We start from the raw sequence: 27,845 nt of genomic DNA on the forward strand, positions 1-27,845 counted from the left end.
TCCCTCACCCAACATATCCAACACGTTCGCTCTGTACTGCAGCGATTACGTACACACTCTCTCTATGCCAAATTGGAAAAATGTGTATTCCATGCATCATCAGTTGAGTTTTTGGGGTTTCAGATATCTGCGAATGGGGTGCTCATGTGTACTTCCAAGGTTAAAGCAGTAAGGGACTGGCCAGTCCCAGATTCTGTAAAGGCACTTCAATCTTTTTTGGGTTTCTCGAACTTTTACAGACGCTTTATTGCCTCATTTTCTGAGATAGTAGCGCCCTTGACCCGTCTCACTAGCCCGAAGATTCCATTCCTTTGGGATTGCAAAGCCCAGTCGGCCTTTGAGGCATTAAAGGAGGCCTTTACTACTGCTCCCGTTCTGCAACACCCGAACCCTTCCCTTCCGTTTATAGTGGAGGCTGACGCATCCGCTATCGCGGTGGGGGCTATTTTGTCGCAGATCTGCCCCACTACACAACAACTACATCCGGTGGCTTATTACTCCCGTAAATTGTCTCAGGCTGAACGTAATTACACTGTTATGGAAAGGGAACTCCTAGCAATTCGAGCAGCCTTTAAGGAGTGGAGACACCATCTTCTGGGTGCTCGACATCCAGTAACTGTGTACACTGACCATCGGAATTTACAGGCCCTTTCCAACGCAAAATGTACCAATGCTCGACAAATACGTTGGCATTTGTTTTTCACGTTATTTGACTTTATAGTCACTTATCGCCCTGGACCTCTCCACGGAAAGGCAGATGCATTATCCCGAGTCGGTGCCGATTTCGACACCCGGGACTCGGTTACCCCTATGCTACCTTCGGGTTCTGTCATTTGTGTTTGTTCGGTCTCCCCCTCACTTCTGGATCAAGTTCGACAGTGGGCCAATGAACATGCCGCTTATCTCGACACCTTGGGTGCCCAGGTTGTCACAGGTCTTCCTTATGTTCATGGTCTTTTATACTTACCTGACAACCACACCAGACGGAAGGCTTTGGAATGGGCCCATGATACCCCGTTAGCTGCACATCCAGGCCAGCTTAAAACCTATGACCTGCTACATAGATGGTGTTGGTGGCCAGGTATGAAAAAGGATACCGCGGCATACGTATCTACGTGTGCAATATGTATACAATGTAAAAGACAACCAGGGAAACCATTTGGTCTATTAATGAACATGCCGCTTCCTCCACGCCCATGGCATACGGTGTCACTCGATTTCGTGGTGGAACTGCCCTTGGTTAAGGGAATGTCAACGGTGCTGGTGGTGGTGGACGTATTCACTAAAATGGCACGGTTTGTACCGTGCTCAGGTATACCTACCGCCTCCTCATTGGCTACTCTTTTTTTCGATCATGTGGTACGATTCTTCGGACTACCCACAATCATGATTTCTGACCGGGGTACTCAATTTACTTCACGGTTCTGGAAAGCCCTTACCCATTCTTTGGGGATTGATGCACGGCTTTCATCATCTTATCATCCTCAAACGGACGGACAAACCGAACGCACAAATGGCACCATGGAACAATACCTTCGTTGCCTGTGTTTACAGCATCAGACAAATTGGTTATCCGTTCTGGGGACAGCGGAGTTTGCTTATAACAACTCTCGACATACTTCAACAGGATGTTCCCCATTTTACGCCTTGTATGGATTACATCCAAGAATACTTCCACCTGTCTTACCTTCCTTGGATCAAATCCCTGCAGCAAAATCCACGAGAGACACTCTGATTGCTATACGGAATTCCGTTATATTACATCTACAAGCTGCACAACTCCGGACAAAGACGCAAGCGGACAAACATCGGTCGCCTGCCCCCTCCTATGTCCCCGGTGATCGTGCCTGGTTGGCAACCAAACACCTCAACATTCGGGGTAAAAGGAAACTCATGCCCCGTTATGTGGGTCCCTACAAGATCCTTTCTTGTCTCAATCCGGTTGCTGTCCGTTTGGACATCCCATCCCATTGGCGGATTCACCCAGTCTTTCATGTATCTCTACTCCGTCCTTTTGTACCTGGCACTCGACTTCCTGTCGCCCCTGCTCCAGTTATGGTACAGGGTGATGATGAATATGAAGTACATGCTATATTGGACTCCCGTCTGCGTCGTGGAGTACGTTTCTACCTGATTGATTGGAAGGGTTACGGTCCTGAAGATAGGACTTGGGAACCGGCCTCGAATCTGCATGCACCCCGGCTCTTGCGGGCCTTTTGGTTGGAAAGACTGCGTGCCCGCAGGGGTGGTCGTCCTTTGCGGGGGGGTACTGTCATGCCCCGCATTCCTATTTCAAGACACTTGCAGATATCTACTTCCAGTTGGAAACTGCCCTGGAGACTGTTTTCAGCCCACGGAATCCGCCGCACTACAAGGTCCAGAATTCCTTCGGCTCGCAGTCACGGGAAACGCCCACAACGTGACTTGCGTTCTGAAACAGATCCCAGTACTTAGTGTGGCGTGTCCTTGTAACGGGTGCTCCTAAAACTGACTATTCAGTTCGAGTACTCGATCTACGATTACCTACGGTTATCTTCCTGTTATCTGATTCCTGACCCGGCTTTGTATCAAGGATTATTCTGACGTCTTTTCCCTCGATTTCTGGCTCCTGGCTCCCTCGGTTGTTTCCCCCTGGTTAACGAACTCCTGGCTTGTATTTTGGATTTGTTCTTTGCCTACTTCCTACACAGAAAGTATACGAACTCTTTACCACAGGAAAATACACGGCGCTGCTCACAAGAAGACAACGCTCTACACACTGAAGTGACCAAACGGACGCTCTCCTGTTTCTGCTGGTCACTCCCTGGATTTGGGACGCTTTGCTGTTTATATTTGGGGTTTATTTTGGACACTATTAGACGCGCCCTCGTGCCGTTCGGGTTAGGTGGATCTTTGCACAAACTTTCTTCTACTGGGACTTCCATTTTCTACCATCAAGCCAACCTCCTACTACACACTTTCAGGTTACGGGACTTCCTACCTATCTAAGCAGGTAAGAGGGGTCAAGAAGGGAACAAGTATTGTATTTTGTACCTTTGGCTGCTATCTTAAACTATCCTTTTCTTTGTTCCTCTAGCTCTGTTGTCGCTGCTCCTGCCTTTCCACTTAAGCCCCTGGCCTGTTAGTTACTACCTTCTACAGGCTGCGCTCTTGGGGGGAAAGTCTTGTGCAAAATCACGTTTCAAGATATCCCAGAACCATCTTGGTTATAATCCAGGTTATCCCAGAGTGAAGAGGTTCCCTAAGCGGAGGCTGATCTTGTATCCTTTAAAAATCTGTATCCTTTTCCTATTGCGTAAAAGTTGTGACACCACCTTATTCTTCTGTACCTATTCACAAGTGTGCTAGTGCCAGACTATCCATTATTGATTACTGCTCAGATTCAGTGTGATATTGAATTATTAATTTATTATAAAGTGTGATATATATATCTATTGTTTAAATTATCAAATAAACCTTTTAAACTTGCAAAACAGAACTACTTCTTGGCTCAGTGGGGTCAGGGGGATTCCAAGAGAGGGGTGTTATATAGGGGTAGTCATCCAGAACGCATGAACTGGACATAAAGATATATCAATAAGGGTTTCCATTCAGTATCCCAGACTAGGCATTGACTTAGCTGTAGTGTTGAATTGAATCCTCTTACAGGGCATGTTATGGGAAGCTTTTAAGGTGGTGATGCGAGGGGTTGCCATTGCTAAGTCAAAGGGTCTACAGGGCGGGGTCCTGGCTGACCTACAGAGAGCAGAAGATGAGCTAGAAAAAGCATTAAGAAGTGGCAGTGTGGATACAGAGCTAGTACTCAAACTACAAGAGCAGTGTGCGGAACACAGGGAGAGGCTTTGCAACCTCAATTATAAAAAGTATATAGAGAGACAGCATGCGGGAGTGCATAAAACGGGCCGGCTTTTAGCTTGGCTATACAAGAGTGAGACCCCTAGGCCCCCGATCAGGACAATAACTAGAGAAGATGGCGAGGTAGTGGCCACTCAAGAAGGCGTCAACAAGGAGTTTGCAGATTATTATAGGGTGCTATACGGGGACAAGGGGATGGGGGGTGGCCAAAAGGAGATAACTGAAACACTAGAAGATATAGGACTGCCCAAGATAAGTGAAGAGGAGAGAGAGGAGCTTGATGCACCAATTACCCTGGTAGAGTTGGAAGAGGTTGTGAGGCAGTTGCCTACCCGTAAGACCCCAGGAGCAGATGGGTTCCCTAGTGCATTTTATAAAGTATATAGAGAAGAAGTGCTCCCCCAATGCTAGAAATGCTTAATGAGGCGTTTGAGATGGGACAGTTGCCGGAGTCGCTCAGAGAAGTGATCATAATACCGCTTCCCAAGCCCAACAAACCAGGGCATAGCTGTGGCTCCTACAGACCTTTGTCGATGCTGAACCAGGACAGCAAGATATTGACGGCTGCCTTGGCAAACAGATTGAGGAGAGTAATTAGCAAATTAATAGATCCTTAGCAAACGGGCTATGTCCCGAATAGAAATATAACTCACAACCATAGGCGACTCCACCGGGTGATTGAATGGGGGGGTAGGAATGAAGGTGAAATGGCGATTGTGTCTTTAGACGCAGTAAAAGCTTTCGACTCGGTTAGGTGGCCATGGCTATTGGCGGCCCAGGGAGGGTACGGAGTGGGGCCGGGTGACACCAGATGGGCGAAGATGCTATACAGTGAGTCGCTAGCCAGAGTTCGAACAGGATTGGTGATATCTGAGAGATTGCAACTTAGTAGAGGCACCAGGCAAGGGTGCCCCTGGTCCGCGATGCTTTACATTCTCGCCCTGGAGCCCCTGGCAATATACCTCAGGCAACAATATGACACGATAGGTATTGAGGTAGGGGGAGAACGACACCTGATATCCTTATATGCGGACGATTTGTTATTATATTTGAAATATCCGGAAGAAAATCTCCAATACATTCTTGAAGTGATGGAGAGATATGCGTAGCTGTCCGGAATAGCAGTGAATCCTCAAAAATTTAGCATATTCCCGCTAGGTAGCCATAGGGAAACCCCTGTGGAAAGGTTACCGGTACTACAAATACCATGGGTGATTAGCTCTTTTCGTTACCTTGGAATAGACGTGTACCACACGGCGGGAGAGGAACATAAGCACAACACTGAGATTGCCGTTGGGAAAATCCGGAACAGCATGAAGTTTTGGGAGAAGCTGCCCCTAGCAATGATGGGACGAGGGACAATGCTTAAGATGGTGGTCCTACCTAGGCTCCCACATTATTTCAGTAATATTACACATATGGTACCCAAGAAATGTTTTACTAAGTTGAACAGTATGTGTAGGGACTTCCTGTGGCATGGTACCCGGAATAGAGCGGCGCTATGGAAGTTGCAGACCTTCTATGAAAAAGGGGGTATTAAACTGCCTAATTTTGAGGTTTATTATGTGGCGGGGCAATTACAATATGTGGCCAAGTGGCTCTCTGATGAAGCAACCCCTGAACTCAGGTTGTTTAGGCAGGACTGCACCCCGTTTTACTTAAGGGAAATGATCTGGTTGCCTGAGTCTGAAATGAGGGAGCGCCCTGGGATGATGATGCTTGGGTGCAAAATGTGGTGTCGAGCATGCCGGATGATGGAGGACCCATACCCATGCTCCCTGCAGATACCGCTGGTTGCTTTGACAGGAGGGGATAAGCAGCTGAGGGTGATTATCAGGACCTACTGGGAATCGGTGGGGCTGGTAACGTTAGGGGACATTTGGCAAGAGGGGACCATTAGGGATTTTGAAGAACTCAAGGAAGAGGTGGGACTACATACGGGCCAATATGTTACGTATCATAGGATGGTGCAGAAAATTCGGATAACGTGGCCTGAGACAATATTGACAGAGGAACCAGATGCTATTGTGGGGGCAATATATGACGTATCGGAAGGGGGGCATGAGATTTCTAGATTGTATGAGATGGTGATGACTAAGGTTGGGAAAGAATTGACACATTTGAGACTGGATTGGGAAGCGGAGATGGGAGCCCCGATAGAAGATGGGATGTGGGAACGTGCACTGGGATACCACAAAAATGTGTCGAGAAATGCCAGACTAAAACAAATACAGCTGTATATAACACATAGAGCATACATGACCCCTTTGAGGATATCTAAGTTCGGAAATGCTGGACGACAGGCGTGTCCTAAGTGTTACAAATAAAACGCTGACATGACACACATGTTCTGGTCATGCCCAATAATTGAGTGTTTCTAGGGTGAAGTGGCGCAAAAACTGGCAGAGAAGGGGGTTACGCTTGTCATAGACACAGCTTGGGCCTGCTTACTGGGAGGGTTTCCCAGATCGCGGAAGCTTAAACATGTTGGGAAACTGAGAGATTTGGCATATGTGCTCGCAAAACGGAGAATTGCCATGGGATGGAAGAAATGCCAAAAGCCACGGGTGGAGGTATGGTGGAAGGAGTTGCAGAAATGGGCGGAGGCTGAAACAATGGTATGGCAAGAAGCGATCAGCATGAGTGGGGAGGAAGAGGCGGGCACCTTGATGGCATGGAAATCACTAATAGCAGAATTGTTCGGACCAATATCGGATCCAACAGAATCCGAGGAAAGTGAGACTCTGACACATGTAGAAGATACTGAATGCGAAGAATAAATAGGCTCGTAGAGGGGGGTGGGACTGGGGGAGCAGTGACTGAGACTAAATGGCGTTTAAAGGAATTATTGTAAATTGCACTGCTTGTTTGGTTCTATTGTTGTTTGGTTTGCATAAAATAAATTAAAACATTTTTAAAAAAAATAGAGCGCTCATACATGGTGGGGGGGGTGATGGCTTCAGGGGAATCTCATCCAGGATGTTTCTACAATTCCCCAGCATATTAATATGCAAGAATTCCAGTCCCTTCTGCTGAGGACTCCAATTTAGCCCTAGCAATAGCTTTGGCATTAACTTTCAATGCAGCTTTGGGAACAGAACAACATTCAAGAGGGATAAGCCAAATGGGGCGAGCATTCAGTCCCTTTAACATTGTCTTGACATGCCGCACCAGCCCATATTTAGCAGCTCCATCTAATTTAAGAAAATCCCTAAGTGTATCCCTGTAGGGTGAAGGACCAGGGGACGACCATAATCGTAGTCAATACAGGACAGGTTTTAGGGCAATCTGGTCAGCTATAGACCATGTTTGTAAAACCAAATGGATAAAGAAGTCGGGGCATTTTTTGATAGCAGTAATCATTTTTTAAGGAATATATTCTCGATAGAAGATAAACCTTTTATGGGCGCATAACCCCAAACCGCAGCACCGTATAATGCTGCTGGGACAGCTTGTTTGTCAAACAATTTCATAGCCGGAGAGATTGCCTCACTACCATGGCTATGGAAAAATGACAAAATACTGCCACTATATTTGGAAAGATTGATCTTAGCTTCCATCAATTGGTCAACACAAACTCCTACTTCATTGAACCTATCCCCAGATAATCGAAATGCCCGACTTGCTCCAATACACTGCCCTGTATCTTAACCCTCAACATAAGGGGCTTGGAGAAAGAAGGCTTAAAATCCATAACCTTGGTTTTGCTAACATTTACTTCTAACCAGAGGGCCTTGCTTTTCAAGAGGAATATATCAAACGCTACTAAAAAGCCCTTCGGGGTTGTTGCAAGGATTGCTGCATCATCAGCTAAAAACAGAGCAGCCATCTCTTGGATGCAATCCTAGGCACATCCAGGGCACCTAACTCCAATGCATCTTCTATTTCCTGGATGTAAAGCAAGGATAGGAGAGGAGCCAAGATGAATCCTTGCCGAACCCCCCTGTTGACCTTAAACGTTTTGGTTTGTTCTCTGCCTGTCCCATAACGAACTGATGCTGAGGTGTTGGCATGGAACAATTTCATCGCTTCTCTTAGGGGCTGAGGAACCTTTCTCTCTTCTAAAACCTGCCACAACATTTTTTTGGGGACAGAACCAGATGCCATTTTCAAATCCACAAAGATGACGCATAGCTTCATGTTAAGAAGTTTGGTGTATTTTTCAATGAGTAGGAACAAAAGAAAACAGTGATCAAAATGTTCCTCTACCCGCTCTGAACCATGCTTCTACAATACTAATAATGCTTCTATCATCCACCCACTCCTGCAGTTTAGTTTGCACATTTCCCAAAACATTTTCCCTACACAGTCCAATACGGATATTGTCATGCCGCTGGCTCGCAGAGGCCACTGGCAGCTTTGGAACGCTTGGCGCTGGCGGCGCCATTAGGTTGTTTTTGGTTTCCACGCTTCTTGAGTCGTGGTCTAGTCTTTTGTTCGGTCTCTTTCATTTCCGTATTTAGATCCACCCTCATTTCCGGATCGGCGCGTTGCAACTTTCGCTACCGCTGTGTTGCTGTGCTTTTTTCCCCGTACTCTTTGCCTTGTTTATAAGAGTATTGTTCTTTCCCATTTCCTACCTATTTTTTTCTCCTCCGGTTCCTGAGTATCCCGTTACTCGTCCGTACCTGCTCTTCTTTTTTCCGTTTTGCCTCGTTATTCCTTTTCTTCCTCGACTTCCTCTTCACTGTGTTTTTTCCCTGCCTTTCCTCTCCCTTTCCTCTGCTTTCTCCCTGCTACTGCCTCACTGCCTTCCCCTTTCGCTTTCTGTCTTTGTTTATTTCTTTTATTCCGCAGACCCGTCTCCTCGGGTTGCGGCGGCTGGTTCACCGGAGAATTTCCTTCTGCTGTGAGCACCCTCTACGTTCTACTTACCTGGGAACTGCCTTCCGTCACTACGCCACTTTGTTGCCCCCGTTCAGGACTTATGTGTGATAAAGATCCGGGCCACCTACCTGCTGATCCAGGACTATTCAAGTCAAACCATCCATCCGCTGCAACAAATTACTCAGAGAGGTTGTTTTTAAGCGGCTGCTTTTTTTCCTCTCTACTTGGTCCCTGAGGGAGAGGGGTCCCCTGCTTCCCTGTTTAGCAGGGAATCAGGGTGGCTTCTTACCACGGAAGACCGTTCCTCTCCACTAAATAGAAGAAGTCTAAAAAGAAGTTACACAGGCACGAGATCTCGTCGGAAGAGACAGGTGAGGAGGAAGGGGAGGTGGATACAGATATTTCTGATATACAACCTTCTATTGCTGAACGTGATAGATGTGGGATGGGAATTCTCTGGCCGCTTTTTGCCAACCTTCTTATATATAGGTACAATAGTGGCCTCTCACCAGGTGCTAAGGACTACTTTAGAATGGATGTCCGCATTCAAAACTCTAGACAATAACGGAATCCAAAATGACGAGTCAACATAATAACAATTCACTGGAATGAAGTCCGGCCCTGGGGCTTTACCCAATTTCTAGGATCGTAATACCTGTCCAACACCGATATCCGAGATGGACAAAACCCCCTAGTTGTGGGCGGCCGTTGGGGCCCTCACTACCATCCTGCATCACCCCCCCCCCCATCAGAGTATAAGTTAGAAAAATGGGTCTGCCACACCACCCCGTTATGAGGCATTTTAGCTCCTGCTCTCACTTCGCTCATATGGGGTAGCAAATGTTTCCAATTTAACCATGTCTCCAGACGCCATTGCCATTGTCAAGTGTTCCCAGGACCTTGATGCATATGCTCTGCTCTTGGCAGATAATAGCTACGTGTATTTTGTTCTGAGGGCCTGTAGCACACCTTTCTCTGAGCAATTTGGACACCTGGCATAAAGCACAATCTCCCTTTTAGCCTGGGAGCATTCCTCACTATACCAAGGATTATTTTTCTCTAGCCGCAGTCGGGCAGTCAAAAATGCCATTAGGGTCTTACCCAACTTTTCAAATTCAGTAACGACAGCCACTTCAGAGAGGCTGCAATCGGAAATAACACTCAGATGGCCCTCTATGGCTGCGTAAACCTTCTGCTTTTCATCCCTCCCAGGCCACCCATTCAGGGATTTCCTAGCATGCCCCTCCACACTGATATTTGGTAGGCCTCCCAAGAGGCCCTCCTCGAGACCCTCCACTGTCCAGGTCAGAGCTAAAAGATAAAGGTCTATGGTCACATTCACTTCTATCAATTACGACCAATTCTCTGGCCCTAGTCCATTTATTGGGGGAAATGAAGAAGTAATCTATATGGGACTGGCCCTGGGGAACCCTAAAAGTAGTTTCTGCTGGGAGGTCGTGCCAATCTGCCATTACAAGCTCTAAGGTGCAGATTGACAATAATACAAGTTGACTTCACTGCTGCCTTGTGGACTCTAGAAATGGAGCTAGTCAACAAGGGTGGAATAGACCAGGCGGAATCCTGGTCATCCCAGAGACTAGCCGTGGCAACAATGGTTTAATCTGGAGGTTAAATCCCCAGCAACTAAGGCATACTGGCTCCCCATAAAATTGTATACTGCCACTTTGTGTACTGTTGCACCATTGTCACACATGCATATCAGCATTTTCTGTTTGTTTTAATAGTCTTGGAAAGTGTGTGATCTACTTTTCCAGATTCCTAGTGACTTTTTCAAATGCAATATTTTAAAAATGCCCTTTTGTCGGTACAAAATTGCCGAAAATTATTTTTTTCGATTTTTTTTTTTTTTAAATGGGGGGGTACTTAACCCACCTTTTTTTTATTTAAACACTTTTTTACTTGCGAAACCCAAAAAAAACATATAAAATGAAACATTTGGAATTTTTTTTTTCGGCAATTTGTTTTCGACAAAATGGCATGTCGAAAATATTTTTTCGATAATTTAACTGGATACCTCTTTTCAAGGTCTCCGAAATAGCAACAATGGGCTTGTTACTCGATAATTTCTATTGTGCACTCCTTTCCGAAGTAATTAGACTTGCATTTATTTTTTTGGGCTATGAGACCCACTGAGACCTTAAAAAGCAGGATCATTTTTCTAGATCCAGTCACGAGTACAAGTGCACATGTCTCTATAGCCAATAACCACCAGATGGCGCACATGCTCCATCGCACACTCGTTGAGCGATGTGGTGAAAGAAGTTGGAACACTAGCGCTAGAGCGCCGCTTCTTCCGGGTATAGCTTTTCCGGGACTCTATGGTCACCGGAAGCTCCGCCCTCTGACCCCTAGACTTGCTGCAGCTGTGTTACACATGGGCACTGCAGTGTCAGAGAGCTGCAGAGAGTGATGAGCGCCCTCTGAAAAGCATTTCCTTTTCAGAGCCCATTGGCTTCCTGTCAGAGAGGGTGGGGGTGTTTCTGATCTTCATTGGCACTCGTGGGACGCTAATGATGATTGCCATTTCTCGTCTAAACTTTTTGGGGTTCACTCTTGTTCTGGCAGAGACTTAGTGACGTGACAAACCACAGCCCTCTTATCTATTATGTGTCCAATGCATAGACCAGGTCCTTGCAAAAAAATGACATTTGCCCTCACACCTGTCAAAGATTCGCTTGCAGAGCCATGCATGTGTTTTTGCTTTCTGTCCCCTTAGAGCCTTACACTTAGCTTCACTAAAGGAGTTTTACAGGCAGTGGCATTTGTCTTCTGCCCGCGGCCTCTGTTGTCCATATCAGTACCTTGCTAACAGTGACCCCCTGCTCTGCTCTGCCTTGATCCTCCTAGCATAGCCTACCAATCAGTGACATTTGCTATCAGCGCTGGCTGTATATGTACCTTGGCACAGCTTTGCTAGCGCTTCCTTGGCTTATAGCCCTGTAAGAGGTGATATTTCCCCTCTGCCCCATTTGCTTCACCGGGCAGAGCCCTTGTACACAGTTACTCTTTCTCTACCCATGATTATGCTCCCCTTGCCAGAGCCATGCAGGTAGTGGCATTTGCCTTCTACTCTGCACATGTCTCCCCATACCCAGCTGTACAAGAAATATATTTTGGCATCTGACCTGCCTTGTTTTCAGTGGTAGAGTGCCGCAGGGCACTGGATGAAGGCCACCTCAGCTTGGCATTGCCCTGGGCCGGGCGCAATCGTCATGCAGGATAGCCCAGCACAATACCAGGCGAAGGCATGCCTACTCTTCTACCAGGATCCAGAAAGGGCCCCCCTAGGGGCTACCAGGGAGCATCTGACTGCAGTGGCGCAAAAGCTGTGCCACTCTGCTGGGTAAGAGACTAATGTTTACATTGATCTTGTAAAAAAAATCAATTGTTTTGCAGCTCTTGGATAACACATGTTGCTATTCCCCACCAGCTCTGCTCATAAGTGAAGGTATGGCCTGCAGTTTTCATGCAACTGGCGTGTCACCCACCAAGATATTTTAGTATTTTAGTATAAAAAATATATTTGGCTATTTAAATAGTGGCTATCAGCCTATGGTTGCACGTTTTTGATCAAGCCACACCAAATCAATGGCAAATGTATCCTTCTCTATACCAAAACCCACTATGAACTCCAATAGGGCAAATGTTCTCTTTGGTCCAAAGAATTGGAGGTTTTTCAGCAAAGTATATTTCTGCTATGGCTTAGAGGTTCATTTGACAAGAAGAGATTAGCCTAAGACGTCCAAACCGTGTCAGTTAAAAGACCATACGAAGCGCACTTAAGGGTCTACGCATGGTTAAAGAAATAATTCTATGCCTCCTAAGTAGCAAAACGTATTAAGTTACCTGAATGATTCATCCCTTCATACATTTGTAATTCTTGAAATTGCTGTGGTTTCAGTATGATTTCTCTGCTCTTACAGGGAGATTTGATGTCATTTTTAACATTTCTGGTATTTGGGGTCAAAATTGGTAGCAGGGACACCCTAAAAGTTCATGGGGATTTTGGCTGTTCGTTGACAAGTGTAGTTGAATTTATGTTGTGCTGCTGTATCCCTGTACAGTCAAAGATCATTAGAAAGGCGGCATCTGACCAAATATTGGTTATTTGAGCGATGATAAGAAAATGTGGGCTCAAAAAAAGGGTCTTGTGGAGGCTACATGATAGTGCAGTAGGGCCTTCACAGGCGAGTGAAAGCAAAACATAGCTTAGTGAATTGTAGTGAAGCACTTAAGAACTTGTAAGGCTACAGAGGAACACAGAAGAATGTAGTATTTTTTAAATTTTTTTTATTTACTTGATTCAATTTACAATAGAAATTTTTACAAGATAATAAATATATTTTTTTTTTCCCCTCCTTCCGAATTGTCCATTCCAGCCTATGAAATAAAACGGGAGAATGCCCTCCTCTGACAAACAATAGGCAGAGAAACGAGAGAAGAGTGTATAACAGTGCAGAGGGGACAATACGATAATGATAGTTGGCCTTCCTGCCTAACACCAGACTAATTTACAGCTTAATATATTATAAGAGGGTTTCCCGCTTGATTCATTCTTGAAGTTCTAATTTCAAGTTTGTGAGGAATTGTGCAACCGCTATAACATGGGAGGTGTTGTCTCCCTCTATGAATTTATTCCACCAGTCCTCTTCACCACATGTTGTCGACTCTTTAAATATATGGCCAAAGTGTCTATCTCTCCAATCCCTCAGATTTGTGCATGTCAACAACAAATGCCTCAATGATTCAATTTCATCAGGTTTTTTGCAAAAGCGACAACTATTTTCCAATGAGATCTTTCTTATCGCCCTGATTTCATTTGTGGGTAGAAGGTTTAAGCGAAAAACCCATGAAGATACTTCTTAAGTTTCTGTTTGGAATTTTTTTAAAGTAATTTGGAATTTCATTTATGCCCCTTGTTGTCGGCGGTTTATTATTTTACTTCTGTTTTGCAAAGACGTCGTCTGAATCCAATCTCGTTCCAACAGTTTTTTTCTGACTTTATTTGGGTTTTTCTTCAGTGCTGTCAATATCCACCAGAGTGTTTCGATTTTCCATTGCCCAATTTATGAGCAAATTACTTCTCTGATCCTCAAGTTCTGTATTGATGATGGTTGCTACACTTGGGCATTTGCTAATTTTGATTTTTCTGTATAGCATTAATATATTTCTTACCACCATCGATTCTAATGACTGTAGCCCTAGTTCTTGTCGTATTGTTGAAATAGGAGTCGATGTTGGTAACTTTAAGGTGGTTTTCCAAAAAAGTCCTTCAATTCGCCTCCAGAATTTTCGTGGTATCGTTAGCATTGCATCAGCTCCGTAAATTAGGGATGGCACCACCTTTCCCTTGTAGAATTGTATCAATGGATTTACGGTGAATTTGCAAAATCTTACGTCGATCATTTTGGCTTGAATCGCCAACTTCTTTGTTTTTTCCAAGAGATGATCTTGCATTGCAGACTCCTGACTGTTGTTACTGAGGATTACCCCTAGATACTTAAATTCCTTCACCTGTTCAATTTTTTCTCCATCTAGGGTCCATCTGAATTTTTCAGTGCGAGAGTTATGTTTTTCCATGATCATAACTTTAGTTTTGCTTTTGTTGATTTCTAAGTTATTCTTCCTCACATAGTCTGCCAGCTGATTGAGTTGTCGCTGTAGTCCAATTGGTGTCAAATCCAACAAGATGAGATAATCTGCATATAACAGTCTTGCAATTTTTGATCTTCCTGTTGTAGGTGGGAAAACACGTATCGCCTCCTCTCATTCTTTAATGTCCCAAAGATATGAATTAAATAGTGTTGAGGCGAGGGGGCACCCTTGTTTCACTCCCCTGGACGTAGATATTTCTTCAGAAAGTAGTCCTGCTTGATTTAGACGTACTCTTATAGTAGTGCCTTGGTGAAGAGCTCTTATCGGTGCCAAAATTCCAATTGGACATTTTTTAGCTCTCAATTTGTCCCATAGTATTTCCCTGTTGACCTGGTCAAATGCCTGGACCAGGTCTACAAATGCTAGATAGATTTTCGGGCTTCCTTCTTGTATCTTACTTTTTAAGATGCTTAGTAGCAAAATGTTTACAGCTGTCCCTGCATCCTTTACAAACCCTGATTGTAAAGGGTCTTCATTGCCAGAATCTCTTGCCCAGTGTTGGAATTTTTCCAGAAGAAGTGAACCAAAGATTTTTCCAATCACATCTAGAAGTGCTATTGGGCGATAATTCTTAGGCTCCTCTCTTGGTCCATGTTTATATATTGGCACTATGGTTGCCATTGTCCATGAGATGGGTATGGTTCTATGGAGAGTGCACTTCTTTATTACTTCATAGATGACATTTGCCCATTCTTCTTTATTTTCTTTTAGATCCGCATTTCTGATACCATCAGGGCCTGGGGCCCTCGAGTTGTTTAACCGCACCAGTTTTCTCATGATGTCATCCCGATCCCACGCTGTTTCCCATGGGGAATCTAGGGAGACGGGGGTTATAGTGTCCTGCTGTCCAACTTTCTTGAACAAATTTCTAAAAAATTTCATCCAGGTCTCTTCTCTCACAAAGTTGTTTATTGTGTTCTCTCGAGCCCTAGAAGTTGTTATTATCAGGGACCAAAAGTCTCTTGATTTCCTGCTACATATCGTCCGTAACATTGCGGCGGCATCTGCTTGTTCAATTGTTGCTCTATTGAGCCAAAGCCAGCTTTTATAACATCTTACAGCATTTTTTACTTGGTTCAACATCTCCGGAGTGTTTTCCTTTTTTGCAAGACGTTTAAGTTTTCTTAGTTGTTTTCTTTCTTCCACAATGCTTTTGTTGAATTCATGAATATGATCTTTTATCTCACGATTAGGCCACGTTTTTTTCTTCTTTTCATAGATTTTTAATAGAGGACGATAGTCAATGTTATCTTTTCCTGTTCTAATTCCTGTGTCTCGGTTCAGTTTACATATGTCAGTGTAGATACTCGTCAGTTGCTCAACTGCCTTTGCTGGAAGTCTTAGTCTTGTGCCTCCACTGCAATCTTCAATTCTAGCCATCATAATTTTCCTGGGTGGCCTTATGTTTGTCCACGTCACCTTTAGTAAATTATGGTCACTGTTTAATGTTTTCACTACCTCAAAGTTGACCATTATTTTCAACAGTTAATCGGAAACAAATATGTGGTCTATATTTGCTTTATGATGGTTTCGCTCCCACGTCGGGATTGTTGGCCCTTCGCTGTGCATGGATGTTTCTAGACTGTGGAGGTTCCATGTTGACATCATCTTCATCCATAGGTGTCCCCGAGCCATATTTAAGGGTGCCTTTTTCATATTTCTCTTGTTAAATTGCTTGCTAGGGCATACCGCATTCAGGTCCCCACATACTATTACGTATTTTGGTGCCCAGTCGACGTGCATTTTTTCTAGTATGGAATTTCCTGTTTTCAAAAAGACATCGTTCTTGATTGCGGCCGGATTCCAATAGGTGTTTATCACACCAATTGTTTCTTTGTTTTCGCTTTTTTGAATGTTGGTGTCCGCCGCTGTTTTTGTCCATCTAAAAATGTTTACTTGAAAATGGGCATCTGAAAGTTCTGTTTTTATGTGTTTAATACCGACACCTGATCTAATGGCAGTCATTAGACCTGACGTTGGGCGACCCTTTCCCGAGAAGTTAGCTGGTGCTAAGAAAGTTTCATATCCTTCTAGGAAGGGTTTATTAATTAGCCAAGTTTCTTGGAGACATAAGATGTCAAAATCTCCCAGATTCACATCGCTTTTTGCTAATAAATGGGTGAAGCCTCTGGTGTTCCAACTACCCAGTGTGATGTCATTTGACTCTTCTTCTTGCCCTCCTCCTAATCTCTGATCCCAGGGCTCCTTTGTTTCTCTGGGTGGCTAGCTCTTTCTAGCTAGTGCTTCTGAGATCCATGTCCATCTTGATACCGTACTATCTGCTTTGTCTTTTGGTAGTTGGTTTGCATTTGGCTCATTTTCTCTTGTTACATTTTCCTGTGGAACTGTTATTGTCAGGTTCCTCACCGGACCCTTAGGCTGTTTTCCATTATTTGACGGGTCCCGGTGGGGAGTTCTCGCTGGATCAATCACAATCCGGGTTCCTGTCAAGTTTGACTTCTCTCCTATTTCAATGCTTGATGCATTCAAAAGTTTTTCATCGTTCCGCTTTACACTTTCCTTTGATCTGTATCGAGGACCACTAATATCAGTCCTTGTTTTCACCCTTTTTGCTTGTGATTGTTCAAACATTCTCCGTTTATCATTCTCCTGTTCCAATTGTTGATTTCTTTGGCAATATATGCTTAGATCACACCCTAGCATCAGAAAACTTTCTGATTCTGCTATTAGCATGGCTCTGATTATTGGTGATGGAATGTGTAGATACACACTGTCTCTTTTGCCCGATGAGCTAAATTCCGCAACTCTGACGTCTTCAGAATTTATTTGTCTCAAATTTGGTATGCACTTCATGAGAGCGAATACGTTCTTTCTGTTCAATATCAGATTATCTCGTTGTTCGTCCACACGTTCTAATTTAAAGGACCTTTCACGTCCAATTTTTTTCCTATAAGGGATATAATGCTCCTTCTCATTCTCTGAGTTCTTTCTTGTATTTCTCCCCTTTCTTTCTTGATTTACATCTCTTTGATTTCCCTTTCGCGTGTAGTCTGATTTTTGGTTGTTGACAGATTTTTCCTCCTTCCACATTTGCGTTTTTGAGGCTCTATTGGGGCTTCTCGATAGTCTTTGATAATTTGGTGATCTTGAGTCCCGTTCTTTCTCTCTAATTGCAGTAGTTCTTATTATCTTTTCCTTTATTATTGTTCTATCACTTGCACTGCTCCATTGCGCTATGGCGATTTTTTTTCGCCTATCTTCTAAGGTAAAAAAAGGACTGCTATCTAGCTCTATCTTTTCACTACTGTTGGCTTTGTCTTCTGTTGTCTCAGTTTCCAGTTCCGACGATTCTAGACTAGCATCTATATCCCTGCTTTCCTCAGGATAGATTGACAACTCCATAATGTCAATACTATCTTCACTATCTTCGTCATCTTGATCACTTATGCCTGTTAGTATCGTCTGAGTTTCATTTACCCTGTTTGGTGGTTTTGTTTCCGCAGTTCGAGCTGCTCGGTTGTTCTCTTTTTCTTTTGATTTGGTTCTTGTTTCCTAGGAGGTGTCAGTTTCTTGTGTTGATTTAGTTTGAGATCGATTTCCTTCTAGAGTAACCAATCTATGCCCAGCCTTATTTACATTTATTTTACCATTTTCAAACAGCGGATAAGTTGACTGTCCTCTGGTTTGTGTTTTTAGATGTTTTTTTCTCGTTGACCTCAGGTTGTCCTTTTGATTTTTGCTGGTCATTATGTAATTTTCTGTTTACAGTGGCCTCCGCCACTTTTTTACTTATTCCATCTTTTTCCAGAGTCAAAACTACACATCCATTTGTGGATTGGTTCTCTAACGACCCCTTCTGTTTTCCCCCTTGCTGGATTCGAACTTTCGCTTGGGGGATGCTTTTGGATTCTTCAACGCATTTTCGGCTGTGGTTATCATTCTCTTTTGTCATTTGTAAGTGACCCCTCCCATCTCCTGATTCTTGATCTATTTCATCTCTTTTTTTATTTTATCCTCTGTCTGGGTAGCGATTGAGATAAGTTGCTGCCTATCTCTCATTGATTCTGAATTGAGTTGTTGGTCAACGTCTCGGTCGACTATACCCTTAGGTGTATTGGGTTTCCCCCCACCTGAGTTCATTGGCTGTGATAAAACCTTCCACATAGATCATTTTCGAATGAAGCATTGCTATTAGTGTTTGCTGGTCTTTTAAGGTCTCATGTATGGATTCGTATAATTTGCAAAATGGGTTCATGGCGATGTTCATTGCAGACATTATCGCAAAAATGTCAGGTTTCTTTGTTGTTGATTCTTTTTCATTGCCAATATTCATTGTTGTAGATCTCCCATTTTGCATTGACATATTTGTCTCATTGTTCTCTGTCCCATTCCATGATCTTCTATTTTGTGAATGGAGACAGGCATGTGAGCCTGTTGTAAAGCTGTTACTGGTGTCATGAGCCATTGTTTGTTTTTTTCTTAATAGTTCAACTTCTGGAGCTATTTTTTTTCCTGATGGATGCTCATAATTTTTCTTTCTCGTATCATCCTCCAATAATGTCATCCTTGGTCCACTAATTTCTTGAAGCTTAATCTTCTCCTTATTCGCAGTTCTGTCGTTCTTTTCTGTTCCTGAAAGGTCTTGGGGTTCTTCTCTTATCAGCGTCTTTGTGGCTACTAGTCCATTTTTGGCTGCTATTTCAGTACTAGACTTCTGTAATGTCATTTGTATTTTATCGTTAGTGCTATCACTAGCAATAATTCCATTCACTATACCAGGCGTCCCTGTATTGAGCTGGTTAAGAATCAACTTACTGCCTTCGCTGCAGATTTCATGTGAATTTTCAGTCGATTTTCCTTTTAGGGGTTATATATTCGAACTAACCGGTATCTCACATGTTTCTGGATCTTTGAAATATCGAATACCTGGTTTTAACCCGATTCGCAGGGGAGCTGTTTTTCTCCCTGACACGGCAGGCCTCGCCTCAGAAATATCTTCTGATATTTGGGAAATGTCACCCTCCAGTAATTCTGCGTCAGATAATTCCTCCCTTTGATCATATATTTCCGTCGGTGTTTTTTTGAAAAATCTGGCGACTGAATTTACTAGGTACAAATTCGCTTTTCTTCTAGGTTTGACTTTTCTCATCGTTTTTTTCAATTGAGGCTCTAAAGATCTTTTTCCCTTGGTTATCGATGATTTGGGTTTCCTGTCTTTTAGCTCTTGAGCAACTTTTTTTGCCGTGTTGGATGGTAACAATTGGCCGAGCCTTGGCACTTCCTCACACTCCTCATGTGTTTTAAGCACTTGTTTAAGGCCGTTGTTATCTGTATTGTTATCAATGCTCAGAACATCTTTTTCTTTGTGTACTGAAATATCTTCATGTGGAACCTGCCGTTGTATCTTTGCTTCCGATGATGAGTCTGCCTGGTCGTTAATTTGGTTTTTACTTTTTAAGTTGTTCTTTGTCGTTTTTTTCACATTATCTATGGACAAGGGGGCCTGTTTTTGAAGATTTCTGTCGTCCATGTCCATCCTTGAGTAAAGTGGCGAATTTTCTAGTATTGATGTATCCTCAGTGCTTATGCTTTCATTTAGCATTGATTCATCCATTGTCAGTACTGTTTCCGGGTTTTTCAAGTCCGCACACAGCTTCGTCGGGTGGACCTCTATAGCTATGTTTATGCGGGCTCCAGCATTTACATTCGCACACTGGGTCTGCTGTTCTTTATCTGGAGTTCCCCCGCCCTCCTTTGGTTTCACTATGGTCCCGTCTGCTACTAATTCAGCCGCCCCGCCAAATGGGGGCAGGGTAATGACTTCCCCTCCTTTATCCGCGTAGTCATTCTCCTTCAGCGTTGACATATCGCACACGGCCCCCTCCTTCATCTTTGTGTCAGTGACTGCTCCACCCCCCCGCTCTCTTCTCGGCTTGCAACCCACCATCAACCTCTTCACCTAGACGGGCGCGCGAAAGTCGACACGCCGTAAACACAGCGTCCTCCATCTCCGTGGACCCGCCCGACAGCTCCACCAACGGAGACCTCGTAGTAGGAGGTGGAGCATGGAGAGACCTGTTCAGAGGTAGGAAAAACAGGTTGCTTCTGTGAAGGGGGTGATTGAGATGGTTGGGAGGCGGGAGGGGGACGGTCATTAACAGAATATCTCTCAGAATTTAGAGTCATATTTTTACAGATGGAGTCTCGAGGGATCTTACCTGATAGATCCTGTGTTTTCGTTGTTGTGACTGACGTGTTGCCCAAGTGCCTCTGTCGGGTTGTCTTTTTCAAAGGGCTCCTAAGGTCCAATCCGGAGTCCTCACGACTCGAACGGCTGCGTAAGGCTCGCCCCGACTCCTCCATGGAGTCCAGGGGGGCAGGAAGGGAGTCCAGAAAGTCTGAAGAGGTCAGGAGAAGCCTCCGCTCCCCGTGCCTCCGCGGACTATTACAGACTACCCAACTCTGTTGCCCAGACTCCGGTTTGCCTTTAATCACAAGTCGCAACTGTGTGCCAATGTAGACTGCTACGGGGTGCTTACCTCCGCGACAAATGTTCAGCCAAATTCAGCTGTCACGGCGGCTTCTTTAAGCTCCCAAACAGTCTCAAAAACAGTAAGCACGGCGCCCTTTTCTCCACGCCGGGCTTCTTGCCACAAGGGTGAAGTGCAGGTGAATTTTAAGTCGCTTCCTCCACACGTGATGAGTCACGTGACACGCCTTCGGCACAAAGCCTCAGGGGGGAGGAAGTAAATTAAAGGGACACGACCCTTTTCTCAGAATGCACTGCGTCTATTCTTTCGTTTTCAGCCAAATTGAATAAATGAGTCACTTGAAGTATGTAGCAGAAGTGGTAGTCTGCTCCAGCTCCCACAGTCTCAAAAACAGTAAGCACGGCGCCCTTTTCTCCCCGCCGGGCTTCTCGCCACAAGGGTGAAGTGCAGGTGAATTTCAAGTCGCTTCCTCCACACGTGATGGGTCACGTGGCACGCTTCGGCACGAAGCCTCAGGGGGGAGGAAGTAAATTAAAGGGACACGACCCTTTTCTCAGAATGCACTGCGTCTGTTCTTTCGTTTTCAGCCAAATTGAATAAATGAGTCACTTGAAGTATGTAGCAGAAGAGGTAGCCTGCTCCAGCTCCCACAGTCTCAAAGACAGTAAGCACGGCGCCCTTTTCTCCACGCCGGGCTTCTTCCAGTTATTCCATTTCACAGTATCTAAAACGCCAATGTATAAAATCCACTTAATTATATATTTTCATAAATTCATAGTTTATTCCTATTTCATATATTCAATCCACAATATTGTGTAGCTTCTGGGATAAAATCACTTTATAAGACTGTACATTGCATACTAGCTAATCCTTATACAAAATCATTTACATCCTCGGTTTGGAAATAACTCATAACCAAATCGTATCGCAGGTAGTAGCATGAGATTAGGTTACTAGACAGCCTGTCCCAGAAATCAAACGCTGACATTAAGATTGGAGAGTCTACAAATATAATTGTTTTAGTCTCATGTCAAGCAAGCCATCACAGCTTGTTAAAAGATGTTCAAGTGTCTCTATCTTACCCAGAGTTTTACAAAAACTACAGATGCAGCGATCTCGTTTCCAACCCTTTCTCTGACCCATTGTCCAGGAACGTTACTTAGGGGGGACCCCTGGGGTCTCCCTTGCTACCCCTCAAAAAAAAGAAATAAAACAAATTGAAAATCCTGGGCTGTGGCCAATGCCATATGCCTCTTTGTTTTTAGAGTGGCTGGCTTTCTTTGGGGTTGGGCCAAATGACATCACTTTCTATGATGTCATCAGAGGTCATGGGATGTCATTTCCGCAACCCCTGGTATTTTGGTGAAATGACATCCCTGCCATTGTCTCCAATATGGGACAGATGTTGAATCTAATTCACATATACATTGCTTTGTATCTGTTACTGGGAAATTCTCTCAGATATGTTGGTAAGACTCCTAGTTGGTTTTCTGTTTATATGGTAGTCAGATGCACCTTGATCTTGTATTGTCTTGCTGCATCCTGGATTTCTATCGAATCCTTTTCCCATAGAAGTGATTTTGTTTTCTTCATATTTTTAAGATATGATATGGCATTTATAACGCGCCTATACACAAGTGTTTCAAGGCGCGACGAGGCAAGGGAGGGGAAACAGAGGGAAGACGGACAGCGATCCTACTAGGCCAGGTGACATTGAGATTGCGCAAGTACAGGGGGGTGGGGAAGGGGAAAAGTGCAGGGGGAAACGGGAGGGGGCAGTGCAGTACATAGGATAACAGTAAAATAAATAAGACAATAAATAAAAGTGCGGCCAGCTGGTGGCAACTGCAAGGGTAAGAGCAGACATCAGGGGTCAAGTGCTATTCGGGGCTGTAGGGATACAGAAACAGCTCCCAAGCGCAAGGGTTGCCAGGAGGCAGTGCAGGTTTGCAACTGGTGGGGAGGGCACCTGGGCCGGAGATCAGAGGGTAGCTACATAACCAGTGCAGTTTCAAATTTAGCCAGGAGATCAGCATGGGAGAGGAGGAGAGAAAGCAGAAGCAAAGAGGAAGGTCTTGAGGTTCTTGTGGAACCGGAGATGGTTCTCCTCAAGTTTCAGAGAGGCAGGCAGGCTGTTCCAGACGGGGACCCCAGCAGAAGAAAGAGATCTACCACCAACTCGCTGCTTGGAGAAGCGACTGACCCTGAGGGAGTTGGAGGCGGATGAGCGAAGAGCTCGAGAGAGAAGATATTTAGGAAGATAAAGTTGAAGGTATTGAGGTCTCAGGCCCCAGAAGGCGTTGTGGACAATGCAGAGGGTTTTGAACTTAATCCTTCCTGCCACTGGGAGCCAGTGAAGAGATTTCAGTCCTGGAGAGATAAGATCACTAGGCTTGAGGCCAAGGACAAGTCTTGCAGTCATGTTTTGGATGAATTGCAGAGAGTAGAGGCAGGCAGATTTAGAAAGAGGCTGGTGCAGTAGTCCAGCCTAGAGAGGACCGTGAGCTTCTGGGGGAAGGATAAGAAAGGAAGAATAACTCTGAGGAGGTGCAGCTGGTAGTGTGACTTCTTAGAAACATCAGAGATGTGAGGACTTCTTAGAGACGTCAGAGATGTGAGGAGAGAAGTAAAGTGAGTCGAAGATGACCCTGAGGTTTTTAGTCTCACAGTTGGGAGCAGGAAGATGGCCAAGAGAGGCCGGCCAGAGAGTGTCAGGAAAGGAGGGAGCAGATGTGCCGATGAGGAGAATCTCGGTCTTACTGGTATTAAGGCAGAGATCATTGATGGCGCACGCCTCCTGGGTTGCGGACAGACAGTCTGAGATAAGAGGAGGAGAAGAGGTGGCGGAAGGGAGCCTGAAAATAAGTTGTCATCCGCATAGCACTGAAAGTTGGGGCAGAGAGCGGCAATGCGGTGCACAAGAAGTGCCAGGTATTGGTTGAACAACCAGGGAGAGAGGTTAGACCCTTGGGGGACACCGCAGGTAGAGATAGAGAGGAAGGACCCAAGTTGGACCTGGGAGGAAGGAGGTCAGCCAAGCCAGGGCCTGATCGGTGATAGCCAGGTTATTACGTGTTATGACTTGATGGTCGTGGAGATTATGGGGCCTCTGTCCACAAGTTCCACTCAGAAAGATACAAATAACTTCCTGAGCAATCCTTGAGGCCATAGGTTGTTTGAGTGCCGAAGAACGCCAGGAACCAGGAACACCGGTGACCCCTCGACCGCTGTAAAGCAAGCAATGGGTCAGTACAATGGCAAACAATACACTGAATAGCGAGGTAACAAATATCAAGGGGCTTACCAAGGGTCTGGGGACAGGAGGAACAAAGATGAGAATGGAGGTGTTCCGTGTGGCTGCAGAGTGTAGCAAGCGGCAGCGGGTAGGCGTAGTTTGTTGTAGAAATAGGTACTGCAAGACCTGGTTGGAAAGGGTACTCCAAAAGGTAACAGAAGAGGAAATCCGAAAACAGTCCGTTAAGAGTTCCAAGGTCAAAAAGCCAGCCAAGTTCGTCGTAACCAGGGGGTAATCCAAAGGAATCCAAAAATACAGTTCAAAGGTCCTGAAACAGCAGAGCAAAACAGTATCCAAGGGCTTGACAGAGGAATCCAAGAAGAAAAGTCTGTAGTCCAGGTTCAAGATGTGGAGACAGGAAGACGCCGAACAGTGCCCGATTGAGTCACCTGTGAAGCACTGAATGAGCGTTCCCTCTCTGGTTTTAAAGGGGCCTAAGAGTGTCACATGACCGATGATGTAGCACGTTTCCTTGTCACATGACCCAAGTTTTCAAAACGCTGCTGGGTCTTCCTGAGGGCGTGACGAAGCGAAGGAAAAAGCCGGCGTCTCCGTCGACTGTCTCCAAGACGCCAGGGCAGCTGCCAACATTGCAATGGGTGAATATGACCATAGCGCGTTAGATGCCCTCGTGTGCGCTGCTGCCGTGCTGCTTGAGGGAGTGCGGACATGAGGTCAGAAGGGGAAGGCAGAACAGGACCTGAGATGGAGGGCTTCGTGACTGCATGGGTATTCGTGTGCGTAAGGTGACCAGTGGATGGTGTAACATTACGGAGGCGGTTGAGCATGATGGCATGGTTGACCTTGTCAAAGGCAGAAGAGAGATAAAGTAAGATGAGGACACAGGAGGTGTTGGAATCATGTTTGGAGAGCAGGTCTTCACGGATGTTTAGGAGAGCAGTTTCCGTGCTTTTGGCAGCTCTGAAGCCAGACTGATGGTCATGGAGACAACCAACAGATTCAGTGTGAAGTTTAAGCTGGAAGATGGCAATTTGTTTCCGGGAGTTTGACCAGGAAAGGAGTGATGGAGTTTGGACGATAGTTTGCCGGGTAGGAAGGATCGGCAGAGGGATTCTTAAGATGATGATGCACAAGGGAGTGCTTCATGGGGTAGGGGGAAGACTCCAGTGGCAAAGGAGTGGTTGCAGAAATCAGCAAGAGCAGGAGCTAGGGTGTCAATGTGGCCCTTAATGGTTTGGGGGGAACAGGGATGAACCTGTTTTGACAAGACTTTCATAGATTGGACTTGTCTAGAAACCTTGTCAGAGGAGAACAGGGGAAAGGTAGAGAAGAAGGGAGGAGAGGTGGCCGAAGAAGGGCCAGAGGAAGAGCAGGGAGTAGAGGGAGGAGGGGAAGAGGAAGAGAGAGATGACACGATGTACTGAGTTTTAGAGATGAAATGAGAAGCCAGGGCCATGCAGAGGGGCTGGTCGGTGACAGGAGAGGTAGAGACTGCAGCAGGATTGACCAGCTCCTTGCAGATTTTAAAGAGTTCACCCGAGTTGTTAGATGCCGCAGAGACGCGGCTTGGATGTGGGCTCTCTTCTTAGTGTGGACAGAGTGCTGGTATTGCCTTTGGAGCAGGCGGCAGGCCTGTTTGTCAGAGGAGGTACCGGAAGCATGCCTTTTCCTCTTGGCCACCCTGTACTTGTGTTTAAGGGTGAAGAGGTCTGAGTCGTGCCCAGAGTTGCACTTCGGTTTGGGTCTCATTCGGATCTTCATGAACATTGAGAGTGTCAGATTTAGCAGAGTGGAGCATGGAAAGGGCTGTGTCAGGACGTGAGTTTGGGTTGGTTTGGTTTTGGTTTACGCCCAGCCTTTCCAGAGTGCCAGAACATATAGAATCAAAATGTTGTAATGTTTCTGAGTTTTTCTTCTGTAACGTACATTACGTAGAGTTCTTACTGGGATCTGCTACTTTGAGTGTATTATTATAGTTTTCATTTCACATGGGTTACAAGGGAAACCAGACCAGATTCATACTAATTGCAATCATATTTCCACGAGGAAGGGATAAAACTCTTCACCAAATCAGACCTTCTGTGTTAAAGAATGACCAATCAGACTTTATTAACTGCTGTAAGCCATAAATTAAACTTGGAATTATTTCCTGTTCATACAGTTTTAGCAACGGAATATAAGAACATCTCCCATACCTTTTTATGGAACCTCTTTATTTGAGCAACATATAGTGGAACTTTGACTTTTACTCACTGCACTATTGATGTTTGGTTAGGTCTTTTGTAGAGGGTGAACCTGAAATAGATCCACTTTGACCCGTGTGGTGGAAAAGCACAAGCGGTACTGACATATTTCCCTAGATCCGACATATACAGGTTAAATAGTGTGGGGGCCAATACGCACCTCTCGTGGGACCCTCACAAGCTTTTGATCTTGTTCGATAAGAGGCCTTCACTGTTTAGCCTTACTTGAATATGTGTTTCCTTATGGAGGAAGACCAATATGTTCAACAGATGTGCGGGTTGTCCCCATGTTTCCAACTTAAGCCATAGGAAATTCCAGTTTACACAATCTTATGCATTAGTTACATCGATACTAGCAAAATGTGTCGGTAGGCCATCCTTAATAAAGGGTTAATGTAGCAATAAGACAGTAGGAAACCATTTAGTGGGGTTCCCACATTCTTGCGAAAGCCTGTTTGATATTTATGTAACTTAAAGCGATGCATTTGACCAGGTGTTTAGTTCATGTAGGCCTAATGCAGCAAATATTTTGCTAGAGCAATCCATCAATGCAATTGGTCTATACCTTTTCAGAGACTGTCACGTTTTGTATATATTGGTATTATAATGGAATTTATCCAGGATGGTGGGTGTGTGCTAGTATATATCATGCTCTTAAATAGCCCAGTTCATAGTCTACCCCATAGCTCTGGCTATGCCTTTAGAACTGATGTAGGGATACCATCCGGTCCCATTGAAGCTGATGCTCTGATCTTTTTTTATAAATAAGTTTATGTCCCCTCTGTCGATACCAAAAGACCATCTTTCCCCCTTGTTGATTTTAAGAAATGTTGGAATCGTACCTCACATAGCACACAAAATGATTCATAATATTGTCCCTATTTCTAGATGAAATCGGGTTCAATTAGAGATCAACTAGTGAGGATTGTTCTTCATTTACCATTTGCCAAAGGGAAGATGAATTTCCCTTACAAATTATTTTCAGCCTCTTCTCACTATGTTTGTGGGCAATAGGTCTTTTTTTTTTGTTGTAAATTTGGTTTTATTAAGTTTTGCAAGTGTAAGTCATGGTACAACATTCTGAAAACCAGTACAAATCTTATAACAGTATAACTAAGCAGAAATAATAGAAGACTCCATGTATTCCGTGTCTGTCCGGCAGACACGATCTCCATACATAATGTTCGGATGTAAACATGACTCCTCCCCCCACCCCTGTTGCCCACCCCCTTCCCTCCCCAAGGTCAGACAGCGTTTCGTACAGCTCTTGCAGCGTTCATCATGTGAAAAGCAGAGTTTAACATGTGTTGTCGGGACCTTCCTCAATCGTGAGAAAATATAGTAGTGGCAGCGGGCTCTGTTTTATTCAAGTCTCGTTTCGGTCTCCCGTTCTCGGGGTGATCAGCTTGTGGTTGAGGAGTCCATTGGGTAAGTATATGCTCTTGTACTCCATCCAGAGAGCTTCGATCTGCGACGATCTTCCGTGTAGTGACGCTGTGATATGTTCCATTATGCATATATTGGTGGCAACGTTGA

The 27,845-nt window shown here is 44.8% G+C and overlaps 1 protein-coding gene across 4 annotated transcripts in view; it reads left to right on the forward strand.

Annotated features, from left to right (window-relative positions):
- The first annotated feature begins 11,043 nt into the window (after positions 1-11,043).
- Positions 11,044-27,845, forward strand: part of LOC138492643 (tRNA (32-2'-O)-methyltransferase regulator THADA-like) — a 511,604-nt gene continuing 494,802 nt past the window's right edge. For all 4 annotated transcript variants that reach the window (XM_069619943.1, XM_069619946.1, XM_069619944.1 and 1 more), the window contains exon 1: positions 11,044-12,046. In XM_069619943.1, coding sequence (XP_069476044.1) covers positions 11,868-12,046 — 179 coding nt within the window. In that variant the 5' untranslated portion in view covers positions 11,044-11,867. The remainder of the gene's footprint in view (positions 12,047-27,845) is intronic.

The sequence above is a fragment of the Ambystoma mexicanum genome, chromosome 10 (genome assembly GCF_040938575.1).
Source record: "Ambystoma mexicanum isolate Mex_15411 chromosome 10, UKY_AmexF1_1, whole genome shotgun sequence".
Lineage (NCBI taxonomy): Eukaryota > Metazoa > Chordata > Amphibia > Caudata > Ambystomatidae > Ambystoma > Ambystoma mexicanum.